Raw genomic sequence first — 12,923 nt, 5'->3', positions numbered from 1 at the left:
TTTACATTGTCTTACCTGGACCCAAGGCCAAGGGCCTTGGGCTCCAGCTCCCCCAGCAGGACCCTGTCCTCCGGTGCACCACACAAACACTACCCACCAAAACTGACCCTTGATCAAGTGCACTGCCCTACTTAAAGCAACAGCCTTCAGTAGGTCAGCACAACAAGTTATTGTTTAACAACACTACCAGCCTACTCACACAACATTGCCAAACACTTCCTCTTTACAATATTTGACCCTCCTATTACATCCCCCCATTTCCTCCAGACGATGTCCCCAGCGTCTCAACTACATAGATACATCCGTAGAGAGAGAAAAAAGTGAATAACAAATGTAATTAAAATATTTAAAATTGTACCCGAACAAAATTATAATAAGGTTTAGGAGGGGAAGAACTGACCAACTGCTTGCTAACTTCCTCAGCAATTGCGTCGATAAAGCCTCCTCGAACAGTCCTTGGTCTTCAGATGTTTGACCACAGCCATGTCTTCTGCGATATCTCCCACTTTGGTGTCTATAGTCTGTAGTCCATCCAGCGTTCCTTGACAGCATTGATGATGAATCGACTTCGGTTTCGGTTGACGATGATGTTGGACTGCTTTTGCCATTGATTGAGTGTACTGCAGCCTGAAGATATCCTCTTCTTAAAAGCCCTAGCCCCCAGCTGCGTTTCCCCGGTTTTTATTGAATTTGACAAAGTCTCTTCCTCCGATCACGATGTTGAAGATAACACGGCAAATCATGAAGTTCTTGTAGCCTTGTCTACAGTTGGTCAGTGGGGATGGGTAACTAGGAAGCCTACACAAACATATAACTCACAAATACAACATATAATTTATAAAAAAACCCTAGACTTTCAAAGAAATTCTCAAACTCACATTAAGAACAAAACAAAACAACCAACATTAAAACAAAAATTATTGAAACTAAGAGAAGTGTTTGGAATGTGTTACCTTAACAAATCATAGGCCTATACGATTAAATAACAAAACATCTATCTATATATTAGTCCCCTGTCAAATGTACATATACAGACTCCAGTGTGCTCCTTCATGAGGCAGGTGTGGGAGTAGTCTTAATCTCTTCGTTTGACCTTGGAGAAATAATTCTGTAAGACCAAATTTTTACCAGAACATTGTGGACGTCTGGTAAGTCGCAGAATAGTGGGAGAGGTCTTAAATTAAAGGTCTTGATCCGAGGGACTCGGGAAAAATAGCAGAATTCCCATAAAGTTACCAGAAAACGAGATTTAACGTAAAATGTTCTCCATAAGAAATTCTGTAAGACCAAATTTTTACCAGAACATTGTGGACATCTGGTAAGTCGCAGAATAGTGGGAGAGGTCTTTAATTAAAGGTCTTGATCCGAGGGACTCGGGAAAAATAGCAGAATTCCCATAAAGTTACCAGAAAACGAGATATAACGTAAAATGTTCTCCATAAGAATAGCATTAGAAGCCATTTTCTGCTAATTTTTGTTTAGTTCAATATAGCTGATCGTGATTTATCATCAAGCCAGTACGCAATGTTAACATTTGGATTATACTTATTTGCCAGTAAATTCAGCAATGTACTATATAAAATCAGGGATAACGTTACCACATTAAGACTTTAATATGGTTTAATTAAGACTTTTTGGTTACGTTATAGAATGTGAAAATAAATTATTTTACTGTGGAACTTTTCAAGTTTGTTTATTTTTTAACGTTTAACATTAAATAACCACATTGAATAAATAATCAACGATTCAAGGTGAAATGGAAAACTTTTGCTTTGTTTTAATTTTAAAACATATGTTCAAGATTTATTCTACACTTTCTTAGTAATTTTACCAAAATTTTAAATTTGAGATTTATTGTAGTGTTTAATCAATATTTTGCATGAAGTGGAATAACCTCAACGGCTACTCTTAGAAAATAACTTGGAATAAAGATGGAATAGGTTCGTAAAGAAAATATATATTTGTTAATTAAGTAAGTACTATGACAAGTTACAATGGGAGGAAAAACACTATTGTTCGGAGATTTTAAACAGGTACTGTCTGTTGCTCTAAACAATAAAGGTTAAAATAATATAGCCTAGCATGTATGGTATATAAAAGGGAGCATCCACATATAACAGTAAAACCTAGAGGTAGTTTCCGTTGCTTTACGTTTCTTAAACAAACCAAAAATATGCATGTCAATTCTGATGAAAAGTAATTTCGTGATTGGTTTCGATAACTGGGTAATGGAATCCTACCAGTCGCAAAAGAGTTAAAAATCAGCCGATGATTATTAATTTGATAGAATATGTAACGTCAATCGCACATTTAAGAGGAATGCCACCACATAATGTTACACTAACTGTAGTTTTTTTATGTTGATCAGAAAAAATCTAGGGTTAAGTTTGGTCAATGGATAATGTTGTTAACCCTTAACAATAGGATTATACACCTAGAAATATTAACTGCGTAGGGATGATAATTTAGCGGGTTTGGCCAAGAACTAAGCTTACCTAGACACACCTTTATTTGCCTGTTCATATTTGATGAAGACAATTTCCAAAATTTCAATCAGGGAAGCCTTTTTTTATCACCATTAACCACCAAGACCATTAAGACCAAAGCTACCTTAATAAACCAGTATTTATTCACAAACAATTATATGTTTGCTGCCTTTAGCGGAGTTAAACCTATGTAGTGATTCAAATGATTTATTGAAAATAACATCAACAAAGGCAAACAAAGACAAACAACAAACTATTTTTGTTTACACTAAAGATATGGTGTACAGGGATATCTATTCTGACACATAGATAATATATTTCTGAGTTTGTTTGTATATTAGAATAATTTGTTTTACATTATTGCGCTTTTTAGGGACTTGTGTCCCTACAAGCCACTAGTTATATATAATTTCTGATTGGTTTATTTTTAACTCTTCAAGTACCTATGACCTTTTTAAAGCATTCGAAACAAGGAATAGTTTAACAGTTGTCTCTCATATCTGGTACATATCTGGCAATTTAAGTCTGAATCAAAAATAAAATACTGTAAACAATTTGTCTCTCACCGAAGTCCCTGATAATTAAAAATCTAAAAACCAAAATATATCTCAATAAAATATTTTTTTAATACATAATCCGTCTTGTCTTCAAAATTTTGTGGGACTATTGAATTCACTAAAGGACACTACGAAATGAAATGAAATGAAAATGATGAAATGAAAATGATTTATTTAGTCAGGCAAAGTTAGGGCCACATGGCCCCCTCTTACACTTAACCTGTGTGACACTATTGCAACATTTAAAACATCAACTGCAAAATGCAAACTGGATATCAAAGAAAAAGTCCTTAATGCTGAAAAGGTATGTCTCACTACCGACTGCTGGTCATCCTCAACTAATGATAGCTATTTAGCATTGGCGTCCTCTCATCACATTAACGATAGTTTTGAACTAGAGTCAGTTCTTCTGGAATGTGCCCAGATCGAAGGATCACACACCAGTCAGCATCTTGCTGACACGATTAAAAATGTCACTGCAGAATATAATATAACCGATGAAAAGGTCCTACTTGTAGTAAGTGACAATGCTTCAAGCATTGTAGGAGCAGTAAAGAACGAGTTATAGTGGAAGCATTTTGGCTGTTACGCACACACTTTAAACTTAATCGTCCAGGACGGCCTTAAAATAATTGATAACATCACAGAAAAGGCAAACATATCGTGAGTTTTTCTAAACGAAGTAACTTGGCCACGGAAAAACTTATGAAATTCCAGAAAGATCCTGGTCTAAGTAAGCCTAAAAACACACACAAGACACATACAAGACGTAACAACTAGATGGAATTCGACATTTTACATGTTTGAACGATTGGTTTCGCTCCAAGATGGAATAAAATCTGCCTTGGCAATGAGTGACAGGATTAATTTAAGTATATCTCCTGACGAATGGAAAATCTGCTCTGAGTTAGTAAATATCCTCGAGCCTTTCGAAAGTGTTACTCGCTAAATGAGTGGAGAGAGATATTTGACCGGGAGCCAAGTGATTGTCCACACCGCGGGTCTTCAAAACGTCTGCACTGAGCTAATGAAAATGCCTTTTCAAGGATCAGCACTAGCACTAGTGGAGGCACTGCAAAATGGTGTCCTACGAGATTTAAATTCAGCCAAACTGCTGCAGTGGCAACATTTTTAGATCCCCGATTTAAACTCCACCCATATATGTCGGAGTTAGCAAAGACAACCGTAAAAGACGGTGACAGAGCTGGTCGCAAAAGAAATCAACTTAAGAAAAAAACTAGACGAAGATAAACGGCTGTCGGCATGGCACTACTTTGACAAGATAATGGAAAAACAGCCCGAATCAAACACCACGTCGTCTGCAATTGTAGTTGTAGAGGTAACCATGCAATTTCCAGCTTTTATAGGGCTTTAATGTTAAGTTCAAATAACCTAGCCAATAAATTACAATAATTCAGTCACCTTCATACCTATAAATTATAGTACAAAATTTTTCCTTAAAATGGAATATGTATATCGAATATGTATAACCATGATTTATGTATATCGAGGAAATAGTTTTGTTACTATTGTTACTATGGTTGTTACTATGGTTCCCAAAACGATTAACTTCGAGGGATTGTGCCTCGATCGCTAACGGCGAATGAGGTCGATCAAGTGACCCTGGTTCCCAAACGATTAAAACGTAAAGAGTCAAAGTTTAGTGATAGTGACTCGATAGCTAACTACAAATAAAGTCGATGAAATGACTCTGGGAGTCAGAGGAGCGACCCTGGTTCCCAGAACAATTAACTCTGCAACTAACCTCTATACAAAACTAAATTGCAAACAAAATAATATTCTTCTTTAAATTAACAAACTATACTTAAACCTACGATCGAATATATATTACACTGTCGATTGTCTAAGCGAACGTAAAAGCGATGAAATTTAGTTATGGTATCACTAACGAGTAACCAAAGGGTATACTACACTCACCGGGGAGGATGTAACTTACTTCGCTGGTGGCTGGGACGGGACTAGAGGTGGGTCGAAGTATCAGTAGTCGCTACTTTGTACTAGGTACTCGCGATTCCAAAAGTACCTAGATACTGAAAGTGTCGAGTACTAGATACAAAGTAATCGCGATTACTTTTAGTATCTAGTTTTGTAGATGTACGAGTACGAGTGAGGTTAGCGATTACTCGTGTACTCCCTGTTACGGGTAGTACTAGACGAGTACAAGTACTAGACGAGTACAAGTAATAAACGATTCCTTTGTATCGAAGTGTTGACTCAGCCTGTCTACTGTTGCTCTAACAGTGTTACAAGTATCGAGTACAGTCTAAAAGTCTGATGATAGTTTCTAATCACACTTCTCTTGATTTTAAAACTATAGACAAAAAGAAAATATTTGTTCCACGTTTAAACGACAAACGTTTAATAATATAAAGAACCCGTAGGCCTACTTCGTTTTTTGGATTTAGAAATAAATTTAACTTATTCATAAAAACATATTTTTGTTTTATACAGCCGACAAATATTATATTCTCTAGTTATTCAAGTGACTCGGTTAGTAGGCCTCTGGCCTGGTACTGTTAAAAGTATCCATATTGATGGTAGTACATTGTACTCGGGAGTTGTTAGTGGAATTGGGTACAAGTACTCAAGTAGGAATCGCGAGTACACAGACACAGGTAGGAGTCGTGTCGAAAAGTAATCGCGAGTACAAAGTACTCGCTACTCGGTATCAGGTACTCAGCTGTACCAGTATCGGTTGTATCTGGTACTGGAAAGTAATCGTTTGAGTACATCTCTAGACGGGACTAAGACCGACTACTGAACTGTCCGTGTCCGTTGTCGCTCGCTCTTGGCTTCCCCCACCCCGTTCGAGGCCCGACACTAGCGCCTGGCGAGACAGCGGCCGCTACGAGAATCGTCTTGAAGTGAGGAGGGGTCAACGTTCACCTTGCCCAGTCTAGTTTCTCTTGTCGCTACTTCGATTATTCCAATAAATATAAAAAAATCTTCTCTCCTTGTTTAATATTTCTTTAATTCTGTATAAGGTCAACAATTTTGTGGTGTCTATTTTTGACCGTTAGACAAAACTCTACTCCTCTGTTAAAAGAACAAAACAAAAAACAAACAGTACATAAAAGCCGTATTCTTGCTGTGATTCAACAGAAATCCTAATCTCCTTACGATAATTTCCTCTCCATTGGAAAATGTAACCTTTTTGTATTTATTTTTTTTTTTTCATTTTTTGTCTTTTTTTTGCCGGTTGCATAGGTTAGCTTTCAAAGCTTTCCGAAGAAACAAAACTTCCTTTTTCGTCCGAGTTCCCCTCGTCTATCTTGGTGATAAGCCGAACGGCTTGAACACGGTTAGGCCCAGCCTCTTCACATTGACTCGCTTCCTCGACCCATCGTCAAGCGTCACCTATATCTTCCTTCTTTTTATCCTCTGCTTATGGTTGGGCGTTAGGTTTTATAAGTGAGAATAATAGTGACACTAACTTATTACTCTCACTGTAGCAGTTAATAGTGGCTGTAATTTTAATGAAATTCCTGTAAAAAAAAGACAATAAATTGTATTAGCTAATTTTGGTTGCACTTCCACATAAGGTCTGTGGCACAGACACATGGAAGTATTTAGTGTAAAGTAATTTTGTTATATAACGGAACTTTGAAACGTAACTATAACTGATTTAGTATTCTATTATTTTTACTTTTATTACTTCTACCTGGTGTCAGCGCAAGTGTAGCCTTGATTTAAAAATTTTTACAGCTCATTTAAGTAGAGTCGAATTATTATCTCACACTCACAGTTTTGTCTAGTTTGGTTTAAACTTGATAGGTTTTTTTTTATTTAAACAGTTTAAAAATCTGAATCAGTAAGGACCACCTCTAACTTTTTTAATCGAGTAATGTTATGAAAAAACTAAGGCCTTTTTTGTTTTAGTCTCCAATTGAACCCATGGAGATTAAGACGCCAAGACAAAGCACAGGGAAAATCAAACGGACATCAGTCAAATCCACCACAGCAAACACAGTCAAAATTATAACCATTCGCAGACTGTCGTCTGGTCCCTTGAAGGATAGCTCCAGCGAGCACAGAATATAAATAGCTCAGCTTCGGTTGCGGGTCCTCCAGAAAGTCCTTGAGTCGTGCGTTCTGGTCGGCAGTCAATTCAACTATGGCCAGCTGCCTATTCCGATTAGCATATAGGTCTTTTGGTCTATTGTATATCGGCGTTTGATATGTTATTAAGTTTAACGAGCCGATTACATCCATTCCGATCACTAAATGGGCAATCAGAGAGGGCAAGTGTTGGGCTTTGATTTTTATTTAGTGTCCATTTATACTACACTCCGCATCAAATACTGTTTAGTATTCTATGGTTTATTTTATTTTAGTCTGTCTCCAACACATGTTTTGGGGGTTTTCAACTTTTTACTACACGTGATTCTTGTTGTTTTTATTATTATTATTGTGAAAAATGGTCAAGAAATACATCTAAGTTTTGTCCTCAATCTTTTTACTTTTATTTAATGGTGATTTTCTCTAGATTATGTAAGTATATCTTAAAAGTTATAAACGATTTTCTCTTTCTTCAACACTATTAAGCTCAAGACTAGAATCAAGATTAGAAAGATATAACTATTCAAGGTAAATCTCTATCCTTTTCCATTATACATCAAGCCTAAAACTATTCTCTCCTCTCTAAAATTCCCTAATCATTTCATTGGTCCTTCGAGCCTCGGATGAAAGAATCAAGAATATGGATATTCAAAACTACTAATATTGTACATTATTGTTTGTTATTTCATCAAGATATTCACAATTTAATCTTCAAAATCTACTAATGTTTACACTGACAAATTGGAATGTTTGATTCTGTTGCCTTAGTAACAATATTTCAACCCCTTTCAATCTTTGCCTTTACAACCACATTTCTCCAATCAGCTCACTAGTGCATTTTAATATACAAAATGAAGTACCGGTATCAAACCTTTGTCAGATTTTCTAACAATTATGTCGACCTCCAGTCAACGCTCTTTTTTTTAATCTGTTCGTTTTTTAATGATGATTCCAAAAATGATATTCATTTTTTGCGGAAACGTCCCGTTTTCCCGGAAAATGGGAAAAACGGGGAAAAATTGTTTTGCCCAAAACCCATGTTGTGGGTACTCAAATTGTGCGGAATTTCCTCCTGAACAAGAATATGTAAGTTTTATTACGATCGGACCTCTATTAAGTAAAATATCACCGGAAAAGTAACCGCGCTGGCTACTTATGTACTGCCGCATGGCGCTAGCATTAACCTAACCTAACCTAACCAAACTTAACCTAACCTAACCTAACCTAACCAATCCTAACCCAAAATAAAGCCCGCATTCTACAATGGCTTAGAGTCACCCGCAATGCTATCGCCACGCGGCAGTACATAAGTAGCAAGCGCGGTCGCTTTTCCGGTGATATTTACTTAATAGTGGTCCGATCGTAATAAAACTTACATATTCTTGTTCAGGAGGAAATTCCGCACAATTTGAGTACCCACAACATGGGTTATGGGCAAAAAATTATTTTTCCCGTTTTTCCCATTTTCCGGGAAAACGGGACGTTTCCGCAAAAAATGAATATCATTTTTGGAATCAGCATTAAAAAACGAACAGATTAAAAAAAAATTAATTTTTAGAGCGTTGACTGGAGGTCGACATAATTACCTTCTAACCTCATTAAAGTTCGTCTCAATAATATTCTTTCATTTATTGACACTATATCAGAAAATGATCATGTTCAATTAGTTGATCAACAAAAGGTTAATTCCTATAAAAGTGAAGTCAATGAAAAGCGTTGTGAATTTAATGAACACATTAGAAAATTACTGGACGTGCCCACTCTGCCTGGTGACTATGATGAACAAGATCTAATTGATCGACAGGAGGAAATAAATGAACTTTGTATCAGCATAGAAAGTAAAATAAATGCTTATCTTTTGGAAGGTAAAGTCAATGATGGCAATCAATCTATTACCTCTCATCTCAATGAACGGGAACACTCTAACATGTCTGTGGTGCGCTTACCGAAAATAGAATTAAAAAACTTTAATAATGGTGACTCTCAAACTTGGATAGCCTTCATCAACCTCTTTGATACCACAATTCATTCAAATTCATCTCTCTCAAATGCGGCTAAATTTCAATATCTACTTAGTACTTTATCTGGTGAAGCACTCAATCTGGTCAAATCCCTACCCATCTCTGAAGCAAACTACACCATACAACATGTTGCGAGATCGTTACCATTCAGTGCGAAGACTTTCATCTCTCCACATCAATAAAATCATTGATTTGCCTAGTGTTAGTTTTTCCTCTAATAAGGATCTCAGAAACTTGCTAAACTCTTTTAATGAAAATTCCCAAGCTCTAACAGCATTAGGCTGTGATGTAGTGGAAAACAATCCTCTCTTAGCATCAATGCTTTTACGAAAACTAGACTCAAAATTGTTAAATAAATATGAATCTTCAAGAAATGACTCTGAATCTCTGCCCTCAGTCAATGAGGTAATAACTTTTCTGTCAAATCATTGTGCACATGCTGAAGATGTGTCCATGCACTCACCCAATAGTAGTAAATGGGTCAAACCTCACTCAAATATCCCACCTTTGTCCAACTTCAACCGCAAAAATGAAATGACTCATCCCAGACCATTTACCCTTGCATCAACACAAAGCTCCAGTGATTTCCCTTGCTTCGTTTGCTCTAAACCTGGACACAAAGTATATTCCTGTACTTTATTCAAAGAAAAATCTCCTCAAGAAAGGTATGAACTAATCAAATCCAAGCAACGTTGTTTCTCTTGTCTTGGAAATCACAAAGTCAGTATCTGCAAATCGAAAAACTCTTGTTTTAAATGTCATAAAAATCACCACACCCTGTTACATTTAGAACCATCGAAAGACCTCACATCAAGAAATGCTGTATCATGTTCATCTTCATCTCAAAGTCAAAATGAATTTGCTGGAGTATCAACAAATTTTTCTCGACCTCAAAAGAACACCACTGTTTTATTAGCAACTGTATTGGTAAAGTTGGTGTCTAGGCAAGGTGTTGCTCATGTCTTCAGAGCTCTAATCGACTCGTGCAGTCAATGTGATTTCATAACAGAAAGAGCAGCCCAACTGTTGGGAATTAAACGTAAATGCCTCAGTTGAATTCTCCTATTCAGAAATAAATTAAGTTTATTGCTAAGACAAGTAATAATAATGTACCGGCTTTAATTAGGATAAATCCTAAAAGTTAAGAAGCATTCCAAACCATATCTTACCTGTTACATTCGTACCCGCTATCTCCTATCAGCACACCGTTGAACTCGTTCTGCTCGAAACGGGCGTATAGGGATGAGTTTTTGAAAACTTGGGAATCGTGCGTGCTTCCTTTCCACCTGGCGACGATGTTGGTAAACTCTTGCTTAGCGCCTACCGCCGCAAAAACATTGATTGAAAAATAGCCTTTGCGGTTTCGGTACTCCTCCTTGTCGTCAGTTGATGGACACACAATGGGAATATGTGTGCCATCAATTGCACTGAGGATGCCAGGGAAACGACCTAATCTATAAAAGGCGTCCTTTGTCTGTTGAGCATATTGGTTCTTTGGAAATATGATGTAGTCTTTCCTCAGTTTACGACATATTGCCAATGCCACTTTATGCACATAGCGGCATGCCGATGATTCTGAAATATTAGTTAAATCGCCGGCTTCTCGCAAAAGTGTTCCACTTGCAAAAATGCGCAACGCTACCAACACTTTCTTCCACAAAGGTAACCTAGTTCCCCTTGTGGAAGTGCCTTCCAAACTAGGCCTTATCAATTCAATTAGTTCTCTCACAGAGTTTTTTGAAAATCTATATCTATCCTTGAATTCATCCTCACATAAGTCAACAAATGGATTGTTTTCCCGCTCACGACGAATTCACGGCCCACGAAAACGGTAAAAATCATTATAATCAATGTAATCCATAATCACCTTCAACTTTAACACACAAAAATGGGCTTAGGTTAAAAGTGGACGACTAAAATTAATCCTACCCATATGCAGGATTAAAATCTAGCATGTTTTAGTCCGTGGTCTAAAGCATAATTTATTTAGTTCAGAATTAAAAACTAGTTCTTGACTAAGATTAGTCGCTGACTTATAAGTACTCGAATCAGAAAGATATTTTTCTTAGTCCAGTACTAAAATGAGCTTTAGTCTAAGACTAGCGCTAATACCTGACTCAGAAACCCGCCCTAAAAGACTCTAGTAATAATCCCATAGAATGGCAATTTATAGGTCAACTGCACGACCTTCAACAGACTGAGGGTTTGCGATTAGGCAATAAAATCACTAACAGTCACATAAACTATACAAGTCAAAAGATGAAAGTTAAACTCGAAGCGCAAGTTTTAAGTTGTTCTGTAGCTGATTCACTAGAGTATTTTTTGAAAAATAAAGTGGTAAACTTTGAAAATTCATCAGCAACAATAGATTTCCTTCGTATTTTCAACAATTTGTTTGACACTTTAAATTCAAGAAGCATCAGAGCTAAGTACGACAAACAAGCGTTATACACGGGAAATTTCAGTCTTCAATCTGAGTTTTTTATTCAAGCTAAACAATATATTTCGACATTGAGAGATAAATGCGGCCAGTCAATTTTGAAACCAAAGCGCAGAACGGGCTTCCTTGGTTTTATTGTTTGTATAGAAAGCACATTAGCAATGTAAATAATTATGTAAATTGCTCTGATCCTATTCTTAAGTACCTTCCGATGTACAAAGTAAGCCAAGACCATCTTGAACATCAGAAGTAGAGGGGGTCACAACAATAATCCTTCTTGCAGACAATTTACAGGATCCTGTAAAATAATTGTATTAGATTTACAAGAGTCAGACACAGGTAATGCACTTATCCTCAGCCGATCTTTGATTTTAACAGTCAACCATCGACAAAGTGAACAAAGACAAATCAACTCATCAACACCAGGATGGAGATGTTTGGAAGAGGACGAACAGGATTTACTTCAAGATAAGAATGCTCCTGTTGAAGAAGAAGATCTACTGTTGAGTATTTTAAATGAAACATCAAATATGATATAGTTAAAAAATGTGACATCTTGTGATATAGTTAAATATATTGCTGGTTACATAGTTCGATCAGTTTATTATTTTGGTACTTGTAATCCACCTGATCAGATGGTAGATTGTATGTTATTGTTAGTTTAGTTGTTGACAAAGTGGGAATTTGCGCCAGTGCGACTTTAGTTTGAGGTTATATCAGATATAAATATATAAAAGCTTTCCCTTTAAATGATTACTTTTACATTTAGTGTTGTGTTTGTGGAAACGTGATGTCGTCTAACATTAATATAGCCGAGGATCACTGCTAGTGAAATTAGCAGTTGATAAATTAAATGGGGATAAAAACATTGAAGATATACCTACTTCTGTTCAAACTTCTTCTAGACCTACCAATATTGAAAATATCACTTCTGAAAATTCTAAGGAAGATAATGGAACCAAAGAAGCCATTCTTATTGTAGTTCATGCTACAGTTCAAGTAAATCAAGATGACGATCAGTTGTTATTGGACATAGATCTATCGTTAGCTGACAACAGTTTTTTTATTGTGTTTTTGAAGAGAATTCTCCAACTGCTGATACTGAAGCTGTGTCTAATTCAGAAAATCATAATCTTTATGATTTTTGTGAAAACGAGAACATTTTAAACGATCAAGATGTTTGTTTATGTCAGGCTGCAGAGTTAGACGACTTTCCCTCCGACCTCGAAACAAATTATGAAATTATTGTGCCAAATGAGCAAGTTTTAACACAATCACTTACAAAGAAGGGACTTCCTCGAAAACGTAAGTTGAAAGAATTTTCAAATCACCAACGTAA

The 12,923-nt window shown here is 36.4% G+C and overlaps 1 protein-coding gene across 1 annotated transcript; it reads right to left on the bottom strand.

Annotated features, from left to right (window-relative positions):
• Positions 1-653: 653 nt before the first annotated feature.
• On the bottom strand, positions 654-11,819 carry LOC129005793 (putative nuclease HARBI1). Its single transcript, XM_054434801.1, has 3 exons — positions 11,790-11,819; positions 10,314-10,945; positions 654-798 (listed from the first exon to the last, which is right to left on the bottom strand). The coding sequence occupies exons 1-3, from the start codon at positions 11,817-11,819 to the stop codon at positions 654-656; spliced, it is 807 nt and encodes a 268-aa protein (XP_054290776.1).
• Between the last annotated feature and the right edge of the window lie 1,104 nt (positions 11,820-12,923).

The sequence above is a fragment of the Macrosteles quadrilineatus genome, unplaced genomic scaffold (assembly GCF_028750875.1).
Source record: "Macrosteles quadrilineatus isolate MER2022 unplaced genomic scaffold, UCM_ALF_1.0 Scaffold_33__1_contigs__length_1397503, whole genome shotgun sequence".
Taxonomy (NCBI): domain Eukaryota; kingdom Metazoa; phylum Arthropoda; class Insecta; order Hemiptera; family Cicadellidae; genus Macrosteles; species Macrosteles quadrilineatus.
Note: the sequence above shows the minus strand (reverse complement) of the source record. Positions and strands in the feature narration are given on the sequence as shown.

Coding starts and splice junctions, on each gene's coding strand:
- LOC129005793 (XM_054434801.1), bottom strand. CDS start 11,819: ATGGTCTTGGCTTACTTTGTACATCGGAAG. Junction 10,946..11,789: donor CTTACTTTGTACATCGGAAG/GTACTTAAGAAT, acceptor ATTCGTCGTGAG/CGGGAAAACAATCCATTTGT. Junction 799..10,313: donor AGCGGGTACGAATGTAACAG/GTAAGATATGGT, acceptor ATGTTTGTGTAG/GCTTCCTAGTTACCCATCCC.